General features: G+C 71.3%; 1 protein-coding gene across 1 annotated transcript; it reads right to left on the reverse strand.

Moving 5' to 3' along the window:
- Positions 1–1,606: 1,606 nt before the first annotated feature.
- LOXL4 (lysyl oxidase like 4) lies at positions 1,607–11,987 on the reverse strand. The gene is made up of 15 exons (XM_084635327.1): positions 11,951–11,987; positions 10,690–10,975; positions 9,954–10,126; positions 9,249–9,454; positions 8,860–8,898; positions 8,458–8,674; positions 7,900–8,083; positions 7,073–7,227; positions 5,848–6,015; positions 5,411–5,573; positions 4,884–5,127; positions 3,809–3,924; positions 2,969–3,105; positions 2,533–2,644; positions 1,607–2,274 (listed from the first exon to the last, which is right to left on the reverse strand). Exons 2-15 carry the CDS (start codon positions 10,949–10,951, stop codon positions 2,207–2,209), a joined length of 2,244 nt encoding a protein of 747 aa, XP_084491453.1. The 5' UTR covers positions 10,952–10,975; positions 11,951–11,987; the 3' UTR covers positions 1,607–2,206.
- Between the last annotated feature and the right edge of the window lie 2,407 nt (positions 11,988–14,394).

The following is a 14,394-nucleotide window of genomic DNA, read 5'->3' on the forward strand; positions in this document are numbered from 1 at the left end:
GCCCCCCACATGGCCACCCGCCATTGTCCCCAGCGTGCCGTGCCAGGCCAGGGTGGGTTGGGGGTGCTCCTTTGAGGCCTTGCACCTTGGCCCCAGCATCTTCCCTACAGCCAGGTTCCCTCTCGCTCTTCTTTGGGAGGGCGGGGGGAGTAGCAGATGTGGCCGTATGGGTGTGGGGGTCACTGTCTGCCGCTCCCCAGCAGCCTCTGCTGACCCAGTCACCCATGTTGGGGGCCCCCTTGAGCACCCCCCTGCTGTGGAGCAGGGAGGCCCCCAACCCCCACTGAGCTCTTGGGGCTGCGTCCTTGTTCCCCCAGGCAGCCCCCTGGAGCTGGAGGGGCGCATGAGCAGGGCCCTGGCTGCAGGAAGAGGTGGGGCAGGTGCTGGGGAAAGGGCTTGGGGGAAGGCTGAGTCCCGGGGCGGCAGGTCCCCCAGGCTGCACGGCTACCCCGACGTGTTCCACTGCAGCCCCCAGTGGGGTATCAGCGGGGTGGGACGGGGCTGGGGCCAGGGCTGCCCCGGGCTGGGTTCTTGAGCCTCCCCTGCCTGCTGCACATCCACACCTGTCCGGTTCCTCAGGCCTGGTGCTTGCACGGCCCCTGGGAGCCCCCTTTAGTGTGTGAGCCCCCCAGGGTCACACACTCACTGGGGTAAGGCCCGGGGCTTCCCCAGCTGCTGGGACCCACCCGCAGTGCCTGCAGCCCCCAAGGCTCACGCCGTGACTCCCCCGCGAGCGGGTCCAGCAGGGAGACGCCCCAAGGGGAGCCAGGCACCCCCAGGTTCCTTGCACGGCAGGGACTCAGCCAGCGGGTGACCGCAGGGGCTAGGAGGGGCTGGAACAGGCGTAGCCCGGCCTCCGTTAGCACCGAGAGCAGGAAGTTACAGCCTGGCCCAGCTGGGTCCGGCCCAGGGCCCAGAGCTCGCAGCCCCTCTGTAGTCCCAGCCCAGAAGAGCTTCTCCCTCTGCCTCCAGCAGCCCCAGGGCCAAGTGGGGCAATTTTCCCCGGGCCCCACAGGGGCCCCCACGTGAGTTTTCTGCAGCAATTCGGGGGCGGGGGGGTCTTTCAGTGCCACCAGACACACCCGGAGTGAAGGACCTGCCGCCGCTTCTTCCACTCGGGGTCTTCGGCAAAGTGCCCCGAATACCCAAAGCAGAAGGACCCCCGCTGCCGCCAAAGCCCCTAGGCCCCCTGAATCCTCTGGGCAGTCCTGAGCAGCCCCGCCCTGACACCCCCTAGCCCTTTGCTCTCCAGCTGGGTCAGGCCCAGAGCTCCCATCCCCCCCTTTGAGTCCCCGTCCAGATGCATGGCTCCTGGGCACCTGGCCCTTTGGTCTCCAGCTGGTCGAACCTGGCTGGCTTCCTGCAGAGGGTGGGCCCCTGGGTTGCTAGGTACCACATGGCTGGGCCCTTCTCCCCTAGGCCCGGGCCCCACACAGCTGGGGCACAGTCGCACCTCTAGCCCTGGGTCTCTGCAAAGAGCAAACACTCCCACCCCTGTTAACCAGGCACCACCGCAGGGAAACTGAGGCACGCACGTGCTCTTCACACAAAATAGTATGGACAGTTTCCACTCCATCCCAGCACCCCCTGGATCCAGACACCAGCCTTTGACTTGCACAGAACTTTTATTAGTGACATGCTAGTGCTTGCAGACGTGGTGGTCGGCCCGCGGCCGCTCCTGAGACGAGGGGGCCTGGGCCCCACAGGCACAGGGCTGTGCTGGCCACTGGGGCGGCTGAGGTAGTCGGCCTGGGAGGGGATGCGGAGGAAGGCTCCTGCTGGAGCGTGAGTCGTGGTGCCCGCCCCCGTGGTGGGCGGCTGCTGGCTCCGGCGGTGCCCCCCGGGCGTTAGGCGAGCACCAGCCCCATTCGCCCTCCAGCACCAATAAATACCAAGGCTCCCTGAGTGCAGTCGGGGCTGCCCCAGCGCGGGAGGGCCAGGGGGACAACCACCAGGATTTGGGGGGGCAGGCCTGGCGTGCCACCCCAGCACCGGCCCAGGAGAGAAGCTGCCCCCCAGCCCAGAGGGGCCTTGTGGGGGTGCTCTCGGGGGAGCCCCGGGGCTGGCAGGAAGGCCCAAGCAGAGGGAGGCAGTGTCCAGCCCCCCCCCACCCTGCGGCTGCTGTGCAGGGGGCAGCGCTCAGCCCCACGCTGCCCCCTTTCGGGCTGCTCCCCCGGCGCCAGGGCTCCGCTCCGCCCCACACGCGTCACAGGAGGTTACTGGCCAGGCGCTGCTGCTCCAGCTCTCGGAGGGCCTCGGCGCCGTACTGGTCACCTGGGGAGAGGAGGGGGCGGGTGAGGGGGGCCTGCACCCCCCTGCCTGGCTGAGCGGGGGAGGGGCACAGGGCCTGTCCCCTGGAGGCCTGGTGCCCCGGTCGCGCCCCCGAGGGGTATGCTGCCAGCTGGGCCAGAGGGGCTCAGCTACCCCGGGCTGGGCCGGCTGCCCCCCCAGCTGCCTCCCCTAGGCCCAGCCGGCCCCGCTCCCCCGCCCCCCTTCCCCCCGGGGCCCCGCCCCCCCAGGCGCCCCCCTCACCTGTGTGGCAGCCGTGCAGCCAGGCGCGATGCCCATCGTACCTGCACTGGCAGCGCATCACGTTGTTGGAGAAATCGGACTCGGCCACCTCGTGCTGGGGGTTCACGACCACCTGGGCAGGAGAGGGGAGGGGAGGGAGGAGAGAGGAGGGGCAGGGGGCCCGCGGGGGGGCAAGGCCAGGCGCGCAGAGCTGGTGCCCGGGCTGGTGGGAGAGGGACGGGGGCTGGGCAGCCTCACACCGGGGCCCCCGGCCCCTCCCCGGCTGCCCCCAGCCGCAGGCGTCGGGGCTCTGGCCTCTGGCCCAGGCCGGCGGGTTCCCGCCCTGGCCGGCTCCCAGGGCGCAGCCAGGCCCTGAGCGGGCGCTGGGGGGAGGCGCGGCCCGGGGGCGGGCAGCGCGGACAGGCCCCGGCCCCGGCCCTGGGCACGCGGCTCCTACCTGTAAGACGTAGCTGCCGGGCCCCACGTCGCTGATGTCCACCCACTGGCAGTCGATGTCGTGCCGGTAGGTGTCCCAGCACCCCGCGCTCACCCCCTGCTCCCCGAAGTTGGCACACGCAAAGCGCCGCTGCAGCCCTGGGGGAGACGGTGAGGGGACAGGAGGACTCAGGCAGCCCCCCTCCCCCAGTCCCCCCAGCACCCGCTTCCCCCCCACACCCACCACGCAGCGGAGAGCTCTCCCTTCGGGGCTGCTGGCTGTGGGGGGCGCTCCCAGCAGGGGGCGCTGTGGGGGGCAGGGCACTGGCTGTGGGGGGAGCTCCCAGCAGGGGACGCTGTGGGGGGCAGGGCAGGGCGTTGGCTGTGGAGGAGCTCCCAGCAGGGGGTGCTGTGGGGGGCGGGGCAGGGTGCTGGGGGGGCACGGCAGGGCGTTGCCTGTGGGGGCAGCTCCCAGTAGGGGGCGCTGTGGGGGGCAGGGCAGGGTGCTGGCTGTGGAGGAGCTCCCAGCAGGGGGTGCTGTGGGGGGCGGGGCAGGGTGCTGGGGGGGCACGGCAGGGCGTTGCCTGTGGGGGCAGCTCCCAGTAGGGGGCGCTGTGGGGGGCAGGGCAGAGCAGGGCAGGGCTGGCTGTGGGGGGAGCTCCCAGCAGGGGGCGCTGTGGGGGGCAGGGCAGGGCAGGGTGCTGGCTGTGGGGGGAGCTCCCAGCAGGGGGCGCTGTGGGGGGCAGGGCAGGGTGCTGGCTGTGGGGGGAGCTCCCAGCAGGGGGCGCTGTGGGGGGCGGGGCAGGGCTGGCCGCGGGGAGCGCTGGGTCTGAGGAGGGGTTCCCGAGAGCCCGGCCCACACCTGGGGGGCAGCTGGTGTCCTCGAGGCAGAAGCTGGCCTTGTGCCCTTCGGCCACCCTGGAGCCGTTGGGCGTCAGCAGGTCGTAGTGGGTGAAAACCTCCATGCTGTGGTAATGCCTGTGGGGGACGAGAGGGGGCAGCTGAGCGCACGGGGGGGGGGAGCAGTGCCCCCCCCCCCAGACATCGGGCCCGGTCTCCCCTGCTTGGTGAGCGGGACGGGGAGGCCGGAGGGTGAAGCCCCTGGGCCTTTCGGGGAAGCCCCCTGTGACGGTGTGACTGGGGGGGGGGGGGGGTGTTGACCTGGGAATGTGCCCTGGGGAGGGGAGACCTGAGAGCCTGTCACCTGAGCCTTTGACACCTCTGCCCAGGAATGTGAACAGAGGCTGCAGGAGGGAGCCTGCTGAAGGGGGGGTTTAGTTTCAGTTTGGAGCTGGGTGGAGGAACGCAGGGAACCCCAGGGCTGGGGTCTAAGCTCCCTGCTCCCCCAGAAGGACGTGACTGAGTGGTCCTGGTTGTACCCACAAGCTCTGTTGTGGACTGTGTTCCTGTTGTCCAATAAACCTTCTGTTTTACTGGCTGGCTGAGAGTCTCAGTGGATCCCTGGAAGAGGGGGGCAGGGCCTGGACTCCCCCACACTCCGTGACATGCCCCTGCAGTGGGCAGAGCCAGACCCCTGGCCGGGGAGGGCAGGAGGGAGCTGCCGGGGGTGGGGGCCAGAGGCCGAGGGCTGGGCCCAGAATTGCAGCTCTGCGTCCACATGAAGCCGTAACGACAGTCCTGGCCCAGATGCTGCCCCTTACACCCGGCGGGGCCGGCCCCACAGAGCCAGCCAGGGGGCAGGGGACAGCCAGCCAGGGGCCACGTGGGGCCCGGGCGTGGGGCTCTGGGGCAGTGGCTCGCTGGGCACGGCCCAGCGCCCTGCTGCTGGCTCTGGTTCCTCTCCTCGTCTGCCAGGGCACCCGGCCAGCAGCCCTAGCTCCGGGTGCTGCTCGCAGCTGCTGCAGTGGGGAGCTGGCATCCCTGGGGGCCCAGGCAGCCCCAGAGCCCGGCTGTGCAGCCCCGCGGGGGGCGCTCACCTGTGGCACTGATGCCAGAGCCAGGCGTGGCGGCCGGTGTGGGGCCGGAAGTCGGCTCGGCCCAGGTTGTGGATCCGGGAGGAGAAGCGCAGCAGACGCCGGTGCCCGTGGGGCCAGCTGGCGTGGTCGGCCGAGCGTGAGAGGCAGCGCTCCTCGTGGGCGCAGGACAGCATGGCGAGCGGCCGCTCCTCCAGGTAGCCCGTCTCCTGCACCAGCTGCGCGTCCAGCACCAGGTCCGGGGCGGCTGCAGGATCCGCGGGGTCAGGCTGGCCTGGCTTCCCCTGGGACACGGGGCCGTGCAGGGCCCCCCCGGCCCCGGCAGGTGCAGAGCCGGGGCGTTACCGCCCGGCCCCTGCGGCCCAGCTACAGACACCCGCCCCCGCCGGCGGCCGTGGGCAACCGAGGGCTGGCCCGGCTCGGTGAGATCGAGGGGGCTGACCGCCAAGGAAATCCCCAGTCCCACCCCCGCCCTGGGGACACGACACCTGCTGCCCCCGCCCACCCAGGCGGGCAGGCCCGTCACTCACTCTCGGTGCAGCTGACCCCGGCAGAGAAGCGCCCACTGCCAGCCGGGCAGTGCACGGGGCCATGGCGCTGGCACTGCTGGATGCTGAGCTCAGAGCCCGTGCAGCGCACGCCGCTCACCACCACCTCGCCCGCCTCCGGGCTGCCCTGCCAGTACCAGGTCTCCTGGGGGGGGGGGGGGGGGAGAGACACCCCAGTGCTCAGCGGGGACACAAGGGCCCAGGGCCCCCCATCCCCACCGTTGATGCCCGTGCCCTCCCCATCCTGCCCCTCAATGCCCGTGCCCTCCCCATCCTGCCCCTCGACACCACAGCACCTGGGGTCCTGCCCTGCCCCTCCCCACTCCCCCCCCACAACGTCCCCTGCCACCAGGGCACAGGGCTCCCCCATGCATCCCCCCCAGCCTGGGCACAGCCCCTCCCCCGGCTCTGGGACTCACCTGGAGGGCGTGGCTGGCGAAGCCCAGCCCCAGCTGTCTGCAGACCACCATGGCCTCGTTCAGCCCCCACCGTTCACCGCACACGGAGCCCCACTTCAGGGTGCCCCCCACCGGCACCAGCACCTCCACCACACCCTCCTCGGGGCTACGGCCCCCCACCAGGCGCACCTGGGCAGAGCAGGGGTTAGCTGCCAGCTCCTGCCCCAGCCCGGGGAGAGCCACTGGAGGGCTGGAGACCCCCACCCCAGCTGGGGCACCTGGGGGCCCCCACACCGGCTGCCTGCCCCACCCCATGTCTCCCTCCATGTCATTCACCACCTCCTTCAGCCTGTGGCATCCTCCCCATGGTTCCCTGTGCCACCCTCTCGTCCTGCAGTGTCCCCCAGCACCCCCAGCACCCACTCCCCCAGAAGTGCCCCACGGCACCCACTCCCCAAGATCTCCCAGCACCCCCCAGTGCCCACTCCCCCAGGCCCCTGAGCGTCCCCTAGCACCCCCAGCACCCACTCCCCCAGAAGTGCCCCACGGCACCCACTCCCCAAGATCTCCCAGCACCCCCCAGTGCCCACTCCCCCAGGCCCCTGAGCGTCCCCCAGCACCCCCAGCACCCACTCCCCCAGAAGTGCCCCACGGCACTCACTCCCCAAGACCTCCCAGCACCCCCCAGTGCCCACTCCCCCAGGCCCCTGAGCGTCCCCCAGCACCCCCGGCACCCACTCCCCCAGAAGTGCCCCACGGCACCCACTCCCCAAGATCTCCCAGCACCCCCCAGTGCCCACTCCCCCAGGCCCCTGAGTGCCCCACAGCACCCCCCAGCACCCACTCCCCCAGAAGTGCCCCACGGCACCCACTCCCCAAGACCTCCCAGCACCCCCCAGTGCCCACTCCCCCAGGCCCCTGAGCGCCCCACAGCACCCACTCCCCCAGAAGTGCCCCACAGCACCCACTCCCCAAGACCTCCCAGCACCCCCCAGTGCCCACTCCCCCAGGCCCCTGAGCGCCCCACAGCACCCACTCCCCCAGAAGTGCCCCACGGCACTCACCCCCCAAGATCTCCCAGCACCCCCCAGTGCCCACTCCCCCAGGCCTCCCTGCCCCACTGTACCCCATGGCACCTACCCCACCCCAGGCTACCCGCTTCTAGATGGTGCCACAAGGCCCCCTCCCTAGCTATGCGCCCCACCCCCCAGCATGACTGACAGCCCCCCGGGGCCGCGGGGCTCACCTGGCTCTGGTAGTCCATGCGGGGCACGTTGCACCGGACGGCAGCGTCGGCCTCATGCCGGCAGCCGCTCTGCGCTGCCTCCTGGAAGCGGCACTCGTGGAGGGAGCGCTCGGAGCCCGTGCACTGCACCTCGGTCATGTGGATGGGGCCCAGGCCTGGAGCCAGAGCCCAGCGTCAGCCTGACTCACCCCTGGGGCCTGCAGGGACCCCATCCCCGCCCCCAGGCTGCTCCGGTGCCGCCCAAGGGGCTCCCTGCACAGGGCAGCTCCCGCCTCCCTCGGGAGGGTGGGAGGCCAGAATGGCCCCTTAGACCCTCCAGCCTGGCCTCCTGCAGAGCACAGGCCAGAGCCCCGCAGCCCCAGACAGGCCTCAGGGGCTGAGCCATGGAGAGCTGGGGAATCCCCGCTCCCCGGGAGCTTGTCCTGGGGCTCCCCAGCCGCCCGGCACGTTGGGGACTGGACCGGGCCTGGCTGCCGGTCCCTGGTGTGCCCGGCTCCCGAAGGCCTCACGCCGGGATCCGGCCGCTCTCCCTCCCAGACGCTGCCCAGCCCGAAGCTCCGGGCTCTCCCTGCCGGTTCTGCTCCATCCCAGGGCCCTTTGCCACTGGGGAGCCCAGACCTGGATACCCCAAAACCCTTTGCAGAGGGACCCCCCATGCCACCCCAGAGCTCACCCTCAGTGGCTCGTCCGCTACACCCCCATAACTGCTCCCGGGACACAGGCACATGGGAGCGGGGCCCCAGCACCCCAGCACGGCACCCGGGGTCCGGCCCCCCAGGTCTCCATCACCGCGGCTCCCCACGCGCTGGCTCCTTCCAGCCGCTCACCCTGGCCCAGCTGGGCCCCTGCCAGGGCCTGCCTGGCCGTCCCGTAGCCCAGCTGCCGACACACCACGCTGGCTGCGAGCAGGTTCCACTTTTCGTCGCACACGGTGCCCCAGTGGCCACGGTGCAGCACCTCCACCCGGCCCTCGCCCACCTGGGCGCCAGCCCGGAGACGCACCTGGGGCCCCTGCGAGAGCGGGGGGGGGGGATTAGGAGGGGCCAAATGTGTTCGTGCACCCCCCCCGGGAATGGCTGGGGTAGAGAGCTGGGGTCCGGCCTGTAGCCAGGGCCCCCCACAGCCAGCTCCTGCCCTGCCCCCCACAGCGCCCCCTGCTGGGACAAGAGCAGCCAGGAGTCCCCCCACCCCCCAGCCAGCGTGTGGCCTCGCTCCCCCTCCGGAACCGTTGCTCGGTTTGTGCTGCTGACGTCAGTCCCAAGAGGAACCGTTTTCCCACCCCCGGCCCACGCCGTGCTGTGGCCCATTCCCTCGGGGCCGGGGTCTCTCATGGGGTCTCCCCCCATGTCCCCCAGACCCGGGGCCGTGGCTCTGGTAGGGCTCACCTCTGCGCGCCGGCCCTGGCGGAACGGCCTGGCCTTGGCTTTCTGGAACTCGGCGCCCGGGACGCAGCTGACGACGGCGTGCATGCCGCGGGGGCAGGCGGGCTGGAGCCGGCTGGCAGGGGACGCCTGCACCGGGCAGTGGGACAGGTGGTGCTCCGTGCCCAGGCAGCTGACCCGGTGGATCCAGAACGCGTTCTTCCGGCTCAGGGTCCTCAGGCTGCAAACCAGGGGGGTCAGGTCAGCCCACGCTAGGTCCTGCCCGGCTGGCGCTAACAGCGCCCGGCTCTAGGGGCACCCCTAGAGAGGTGCAGCCGCCCCATGGGACGGACGCACCCCGTGGGAAGCCTGGCACCCGGCGGGTTGGCCCCGGACGGGAGCGCTCAGGCAGGGACGAGTCCGTACCTCGACTTGGGATCCTTCAACTGCAGGTTCCAGAGCTTCCTGCAGGGTTCAAAAGGGCTGGTCAGCAGGGCCGTGGGCAGCCCCCACAGGGGTCGCCGTGCCCTCCGCCCCCCACCCCTGCGCCCCCCCAGGGGTCTGCATGTCTTCCGCCTCATCCTTGGATCCAGGACTTCACACCCCAGGGAGCCTGTGACCCACCCCTCGCACCAATGCACATGCGTGTGCAACACTCAACCTTCTGTGACCTTGGACCCCTCCCGTGCCATCTCATCGAAGCACCTCAGACCATTGCGAGGGGACCTGCCCGGACACCCCCCAGCCAGCCACGCGACCCTGACCGCAGGACCCCCCCGCCCCGCTCTGCACCCGCCCGCGGCGCCCGGCGCTACCTGTAGAAGCCGGTGTTGAGCCGCTTCTCCCGGGGGAAACCCAGCATCCCGCACACCACGCGGCTGCTGTTCCTGGTCCAGCCGGCGTCGCACACCTGCCTCCAGCGCCCCTCGTGCTTCACCTCCACCACGCCCTCGCTGATGGGCATGCTCAGCTTAGCCCAGGCCAGGACGGGCTTGAGCCGCACCTCCTCCAGCTTCGTTCCCTGCCCCAGGCCAGATGCCGGGTGAGATGGGCCCGGGAAACATGGGCAGCCCCTGGGGCACTCGGGACTGGGGGAAGCTGGGCAGGGCAGCGCATGGAGGGGTGGCGGGAGGATGCCCAGGGCTGCGGGTCGGGAGCAAGGGGCACCAGCAGAGCTGTGGGGGAAGGCCTGGGGAGGGATAGGAGGGAGCCGGAAGGGGGAGCTGAAGGCCGGAGTCACAGCAGGGATCTGCCCCCATGGGCCTGGGCTGTCCTCCCCCAGCACTCCTGCTTTGCACCCCCGGGCCGTGGCTCCTGGGGGAGGGGCTCGGGCCTGTTACATGGGTCAGACTAGCTGAAGCTCCTGGCCCGGCAAACCAGGGATCCCCTGGCCCTGCGCTGCGGAGCGAAGGCCCTTCCCTGCTGGCTGTTCCACTAGGGCAGGGCGACCGGCAGCAGGAGCCCCAGGTGGGAAGCGCCCCAGCCAGCCCCAGGACCCCGTGAGCCCGGTCCCCGCTCACCTGCAGGCCGGCGCCTGGGCCCGGGGCAGGGGCACCAGGCGGGTGCCGGCCCGAGCACACGACGCCGGCGTCCTCTCCGTGGTGGCAGTCACTCACGCCCCAGCCGTTGGAGTCGCACTCGGCCAGGGAGCCCTCGGTGCCGGCACACTGCACGTTGTCCAGCCAGACAGGGCCTGACGCAGCAGGGGCGGGTCAGTGACAGGCCCAGGCCAGGAGCTCTGGCACCCCCGGGGCCTGGAAGGGGCCTGGGCTGGGACACCCCCCTCCCTCCATGGGCTCAGCAACAGGGCCCCATGCCAGCAGCCCCCGCTCCCAAAAGCATCGGGGTGGGGCTGCAGGGGGCTCACTGACCATGGGGTACCAAATGGGATGCCCCAAATTACTAGCAGACACCCCACCCCCTGGGAGAGCTCAGGGGCTGTGCTTCTGACTACATCACCACCACCCCACCCCGGCTCCCACAGCACCCCCTGCTGGGAGTAGCCAGCACCTCCCCCCACAACCAATGCCCTGCCCCCACAGCACCCCCTGCTGGGACAGGCCAGGGCTGGAGTCGCTGGGAGCTGCCCCACAGCCAGCACTAGGCCTTGGGGAGGGGAGAGTTCTGCAGCTGGGGGGCTCTCATCCCCATATCTCCACCCACAGGAGCCCGCACTCCATTCTGGGGTAGCATGGCTGGGGGTATGCCTGGGAGCCATGCCCCGGCTGCCCTGTGAGCAGGGGGGCGCAGCCTTACCTTCCCCTCGGCCATACTTGGCGCTGTGGGCCCATGTCACGGCCGACTCAAAGCCCAGCTCCCTGCAGGCCACACTGGCCACGTGGATGTCGAAGTCGTCGTCACACACGGTCCCCCACTGCCCATTGTACAGCACCTCCAGCCGCCCCTCGCCTGCCTGGCTCCTGGCCCCCACCAGCCGCACCTGAACCTGTGGGGGCTGCTGCCAGCTGGGGGTCGCCAGGCACAGCAGGAGCAGGGTGGGGATGGGTCCAGCCAGCATCACTGATCCTCCCCAGACAGACTCCTAGAAACAGCGTGGCATGGCAGGGGTCCGGGCCTGGCAGGGGTCCCCAGGGGCGCCCCATCCCACTGATTCCAGGGGGACAGACTGGCTCAGGGGCAGGGTTTGGGATGGGGCCTTTCCCCTCTAGGGGTGTGGCTGCGAGTCTCGCCCTGCTCCCCAGGGGCCGTGGACACACGCAGCCCCCAGGTGCCAGAGAGCAGGGCTGGTCCCACCTCACCCTGCAACCGTCACAGCCGGACACCCACCCCGAGCTGGCTGGACCCCACGAGCGTGAAGCCCTGGAGGACCGGGGGAGCGAGGGTCCCAGAAATCAACAGCCCAGGTAGCTGCTGGCAAAGATCCAAGGAGCGGCCGATGGGAGCCGGCGCTGCCCATGCCCAGCCCAGCGCGACCCAGCTCAGACCCCCGCAGGTGTCTCACCGTCTCCCCCAGAGCCCGCTGCCCAGTCGCTGGGGGGCTGCCTGGCCCAGCACCGACACCTCCCCCACCGTAACCAGCGATAAGGTGACAGGGCTGCTGCCCCCCGAACTGCTCCCGGCGCCCCCAGGCAGAGCCCTTGCCACTCCCAGCCTGACCCCCCCACGCGTCCTGTGCCCCCCACAACCTCCTGCCTACAAATCCCCCACATCCTCCCACCCGCCCTGTGCCCCCTTGGCCCCCACATCCCCCCGCCTGCCCCCCATATCCCCCTACCGGGTGTCCCCCCAACAGCCCCACATCCTGTACCTGCGACCCCCCAAGGCTCCCACATCCCCCCACCCTGTGCCCCCCAACAGCCCCACATCCCCCGTGTGCCCCCAATGCCCCCCACCCTGTGCCCCCCAACAGCCCCACATCCCCCGTGTGCCCCCAATGCCCCCCACCCTGTGCCCCCAATGCCCCCCAACAGCCCCCCATCCACCCTGTGCCCTCCAACAGCCCCTGTGCACAGCGCCCGGCACCAGGGCCCCGATCCCGCCGCTCCCCGCCACTCACCGCGCGGGCCGGGCCGGGCCGGGCCAGGCAGGACCGAGGGGACTGACGAGCTGCTGGGGCCCGGCCCGCCCGGCCTTTTATCCCGGCAGCCGCCCTGGCCCCGCTCCGGGCAGCCCCCGCCTGAGCCCGGCCCCGGGGAGGCTCCGCGCCAGCAGGTTCCGCACCGGCGGGCGCAGAGCCAGCGGGTCCCCGCGCCCCACCCCCGAGCCGCGCCTGCCCCCCGCCGGGCCCCCCGGCGCCCCTGGTCCCCACCTGCCCCCCGCCGGGCCCCCGCCTGCCTCCCGATGCGCTGGGGCCCCCCGACCCCCGCCTGTCCCCCCATCGGGCCGCCTGCCCCCCGCCGGGCCCCCGCCTGCCTCCCGATGCGCTGGGGGTCCCCCGACCCCCACCTGTCCCCCCATCTGGCCCCTTGCCCCCCGCTGGGCCCCCTGCCGGGCCTCCCCAGCCCCCACCTGGTCCCTGACCTTGCCGGGATGCCCTGGGCTGGGACCCCGCCTGCCCCCCAGCTAGTGTGACCAGAGAGCAAATGTGAAAAATCGGGAAGGGAGTGGGGGGTAATAGGAGCCTATATAAGAAAAAGACTCAAAAATCGGGACATCTGGTCACCCTACCCCCAGCCACCCACCTGCCCACTGAACAGGACTCCCTCCTCAAAACCTCCTGCCTGGGCTGAACCCCCAGCCCCCTACCTGGGCCGAGCTCCTGGGCCTCCCGGCTGGGAGTTCATGGGCACGCCCAGAAAGGAGCAATTTGCTGAAGTTAGAAACCCTCTGGGCCCGAATGAGCCACCCGCCAGGGGCCCGGTGCCCGGAGCCAGCCCCGCTGGGAGAGCCCCATGTCACGCAGCCGGCTCTGGGCTCTCCTCACTGACCCGGGGGCCAGACTGGTCACTGGCTGGCATTGGCATCTGGGACCCCTGCCAGCCCTGCTCTGAGCAACCGAGACAGGGGGTGACCCGACCCCTACCAGGGTGGGGGTGGGCAGGGCTCTCGCCCCAGGCCACCTTTGTGCTGTTACTCTGGCCCTGCCAAGGCCCCTCAGCCCCAACCCGCAGCCCCCTGCTGTCCCAGCCATGGGGTCCCCCCCCCGCTCTGCCCTGCCAGGGCCCCTCAGCCCCGACCCGCAGCCCCCTGCTGTCCCAGCCATGGGGTCCCCCCCCCGCTCTGCCCTGCCAGGGCCCCTCAGCCCCGACCCGCAGCCCCCTGCTGTCCCAGCCATGGGGTCCCCCCGCTGTGCCCTGCCAGGGCCCCTCAGCCCCGACCCGCAGCCCCCTGCTGTCCCAGCCATGGGGTCCCCCCGTTCTGCCCTGCCAGGGCCCCTCAGCCCCGACCCGCAGCCCCCTGCTGTCCCAGCCCTGAGGTCCCCACAATTCTGCCGGTGCCGCTCAAGCCCGACCCACAGCCCCCTGCTACCCCCAGCCTGGGTCTCCTCTGACTGCTGTACCCCTGAATCTGTCCCCAGCGGCTCTCACTGCCATAGCAGGTGTTGGGATGGCATCTCTGGTGCCCAAGGGCCGCTGCTTGAGCCGCCCCCCCGGAGCTGCGGTGCCCACGCGCTGGGACGGGGATAAACAGGAAGCTGCGTTCCCCCAGCTGTCCCTTGCAGGGATGTGCCAGTGGCCACGGGCTGTTTATTTGGCGTTTAAGGAGCAGGTTCCTGTCGGGAGGAGCCAGGAACCACAGGGCCTGGAATAGCCCGTGAGCTCATCACCACATCCGCGGGGGGGCGGGGGCAGCGGCCCAGGGTGCCCACTGACTCCCAGCAGAGAGGAAAGACCTGCAAAGCCTCCTGCACAGTATGCCCAGTGCCTGGGGCTCCCAGGGCTCTCCACACTGCCCCTGCCCAGGGAACCACTGGCCTCGGTCCCCACTGCATGGGGTCCCCCGCCGGGGCCATGGCACTGGATGTACACAGCCTCCAGCCAGCCCCAGAGCGTTACCTGCAGGCGGGGCCAGAGCCCGCACAGCTGGGGCAGGACGCTGGAGCAGAGCCGGGCAGTCATGGGTCGGGGACCCCGGCTCCCTGGCCTTGGGCTGCCAATCGCGCTCTGGGCCCAGGCCGTGACACCTGTGATTTATGGGTGACCAGGGAGCTCTGTGCCCACCCAGCCCCGGCTGGAGAGTGCAATTAAACAACCCCCCCGCCAGGCCCAGGGAGTCCCCACGTACCTCCAGTCTGGCTCGCAGGAGGTGCTTGGCTGCTAGGGGTCGGTTCGGGTCAGGGCAGGGGCCCTCAGTGCTGCTCTTGGGGGGTTGCCTCAGGGCCGGGGCAGGAGCTGGTTTGGGGTAGGGGGCTGCCCAGTGTCACTGCTGGAGGGCAGGGTGGAGGGGTGTGGGCTGGGTGCCCAGGGGCTGGACGAAGGCTCCCCGGCTGGCGCAGGCTGCAGACCCACCTGGTTGATGATTGGGGCAGAGGGCATTTGTCCCTTTGCATTGGGCTGCGCC

The sequence above is a fragment of the Lepidochelys olivacea genome (genome assembly GCF_965140295.1).
Source record: "Lepidochelys olivacea isolate rLepOli2 genome assembly, chromosome: 7".
NCBI classification, from domain to species: Eukaryota; Metazoa; Chordata; order Testudines; family Cheloniidae; genus Lepidochelys; species Lepidochelys olivacea.

Excerpts from the sequence above, each read along its gene's own strand:
- LOXL4 (XM_084635327.1), bottom strand. The coding sequence starts at position 10,951 with ATGCTGGCTGGACCCATCCCCACCCTGCTCCTGCTGTGCCTGGCGACC. Across the intron at positions 8,675-8,859 it reads TTGAAGGATCCCAAGTCGAG|CCTGAGGACCCTGAGCCGGA; the intron begins GTACGGACTCGT and ends CCTGGTTTGCAG. Across the intron at positions 7,228-7,899 it reads AGGGGCCCAGCTGGGCCAGG|GCCTGGGCCCCATCCACATG; the intron begins GTGAGCGGCTGG and ends CTCTGGCTCCAG.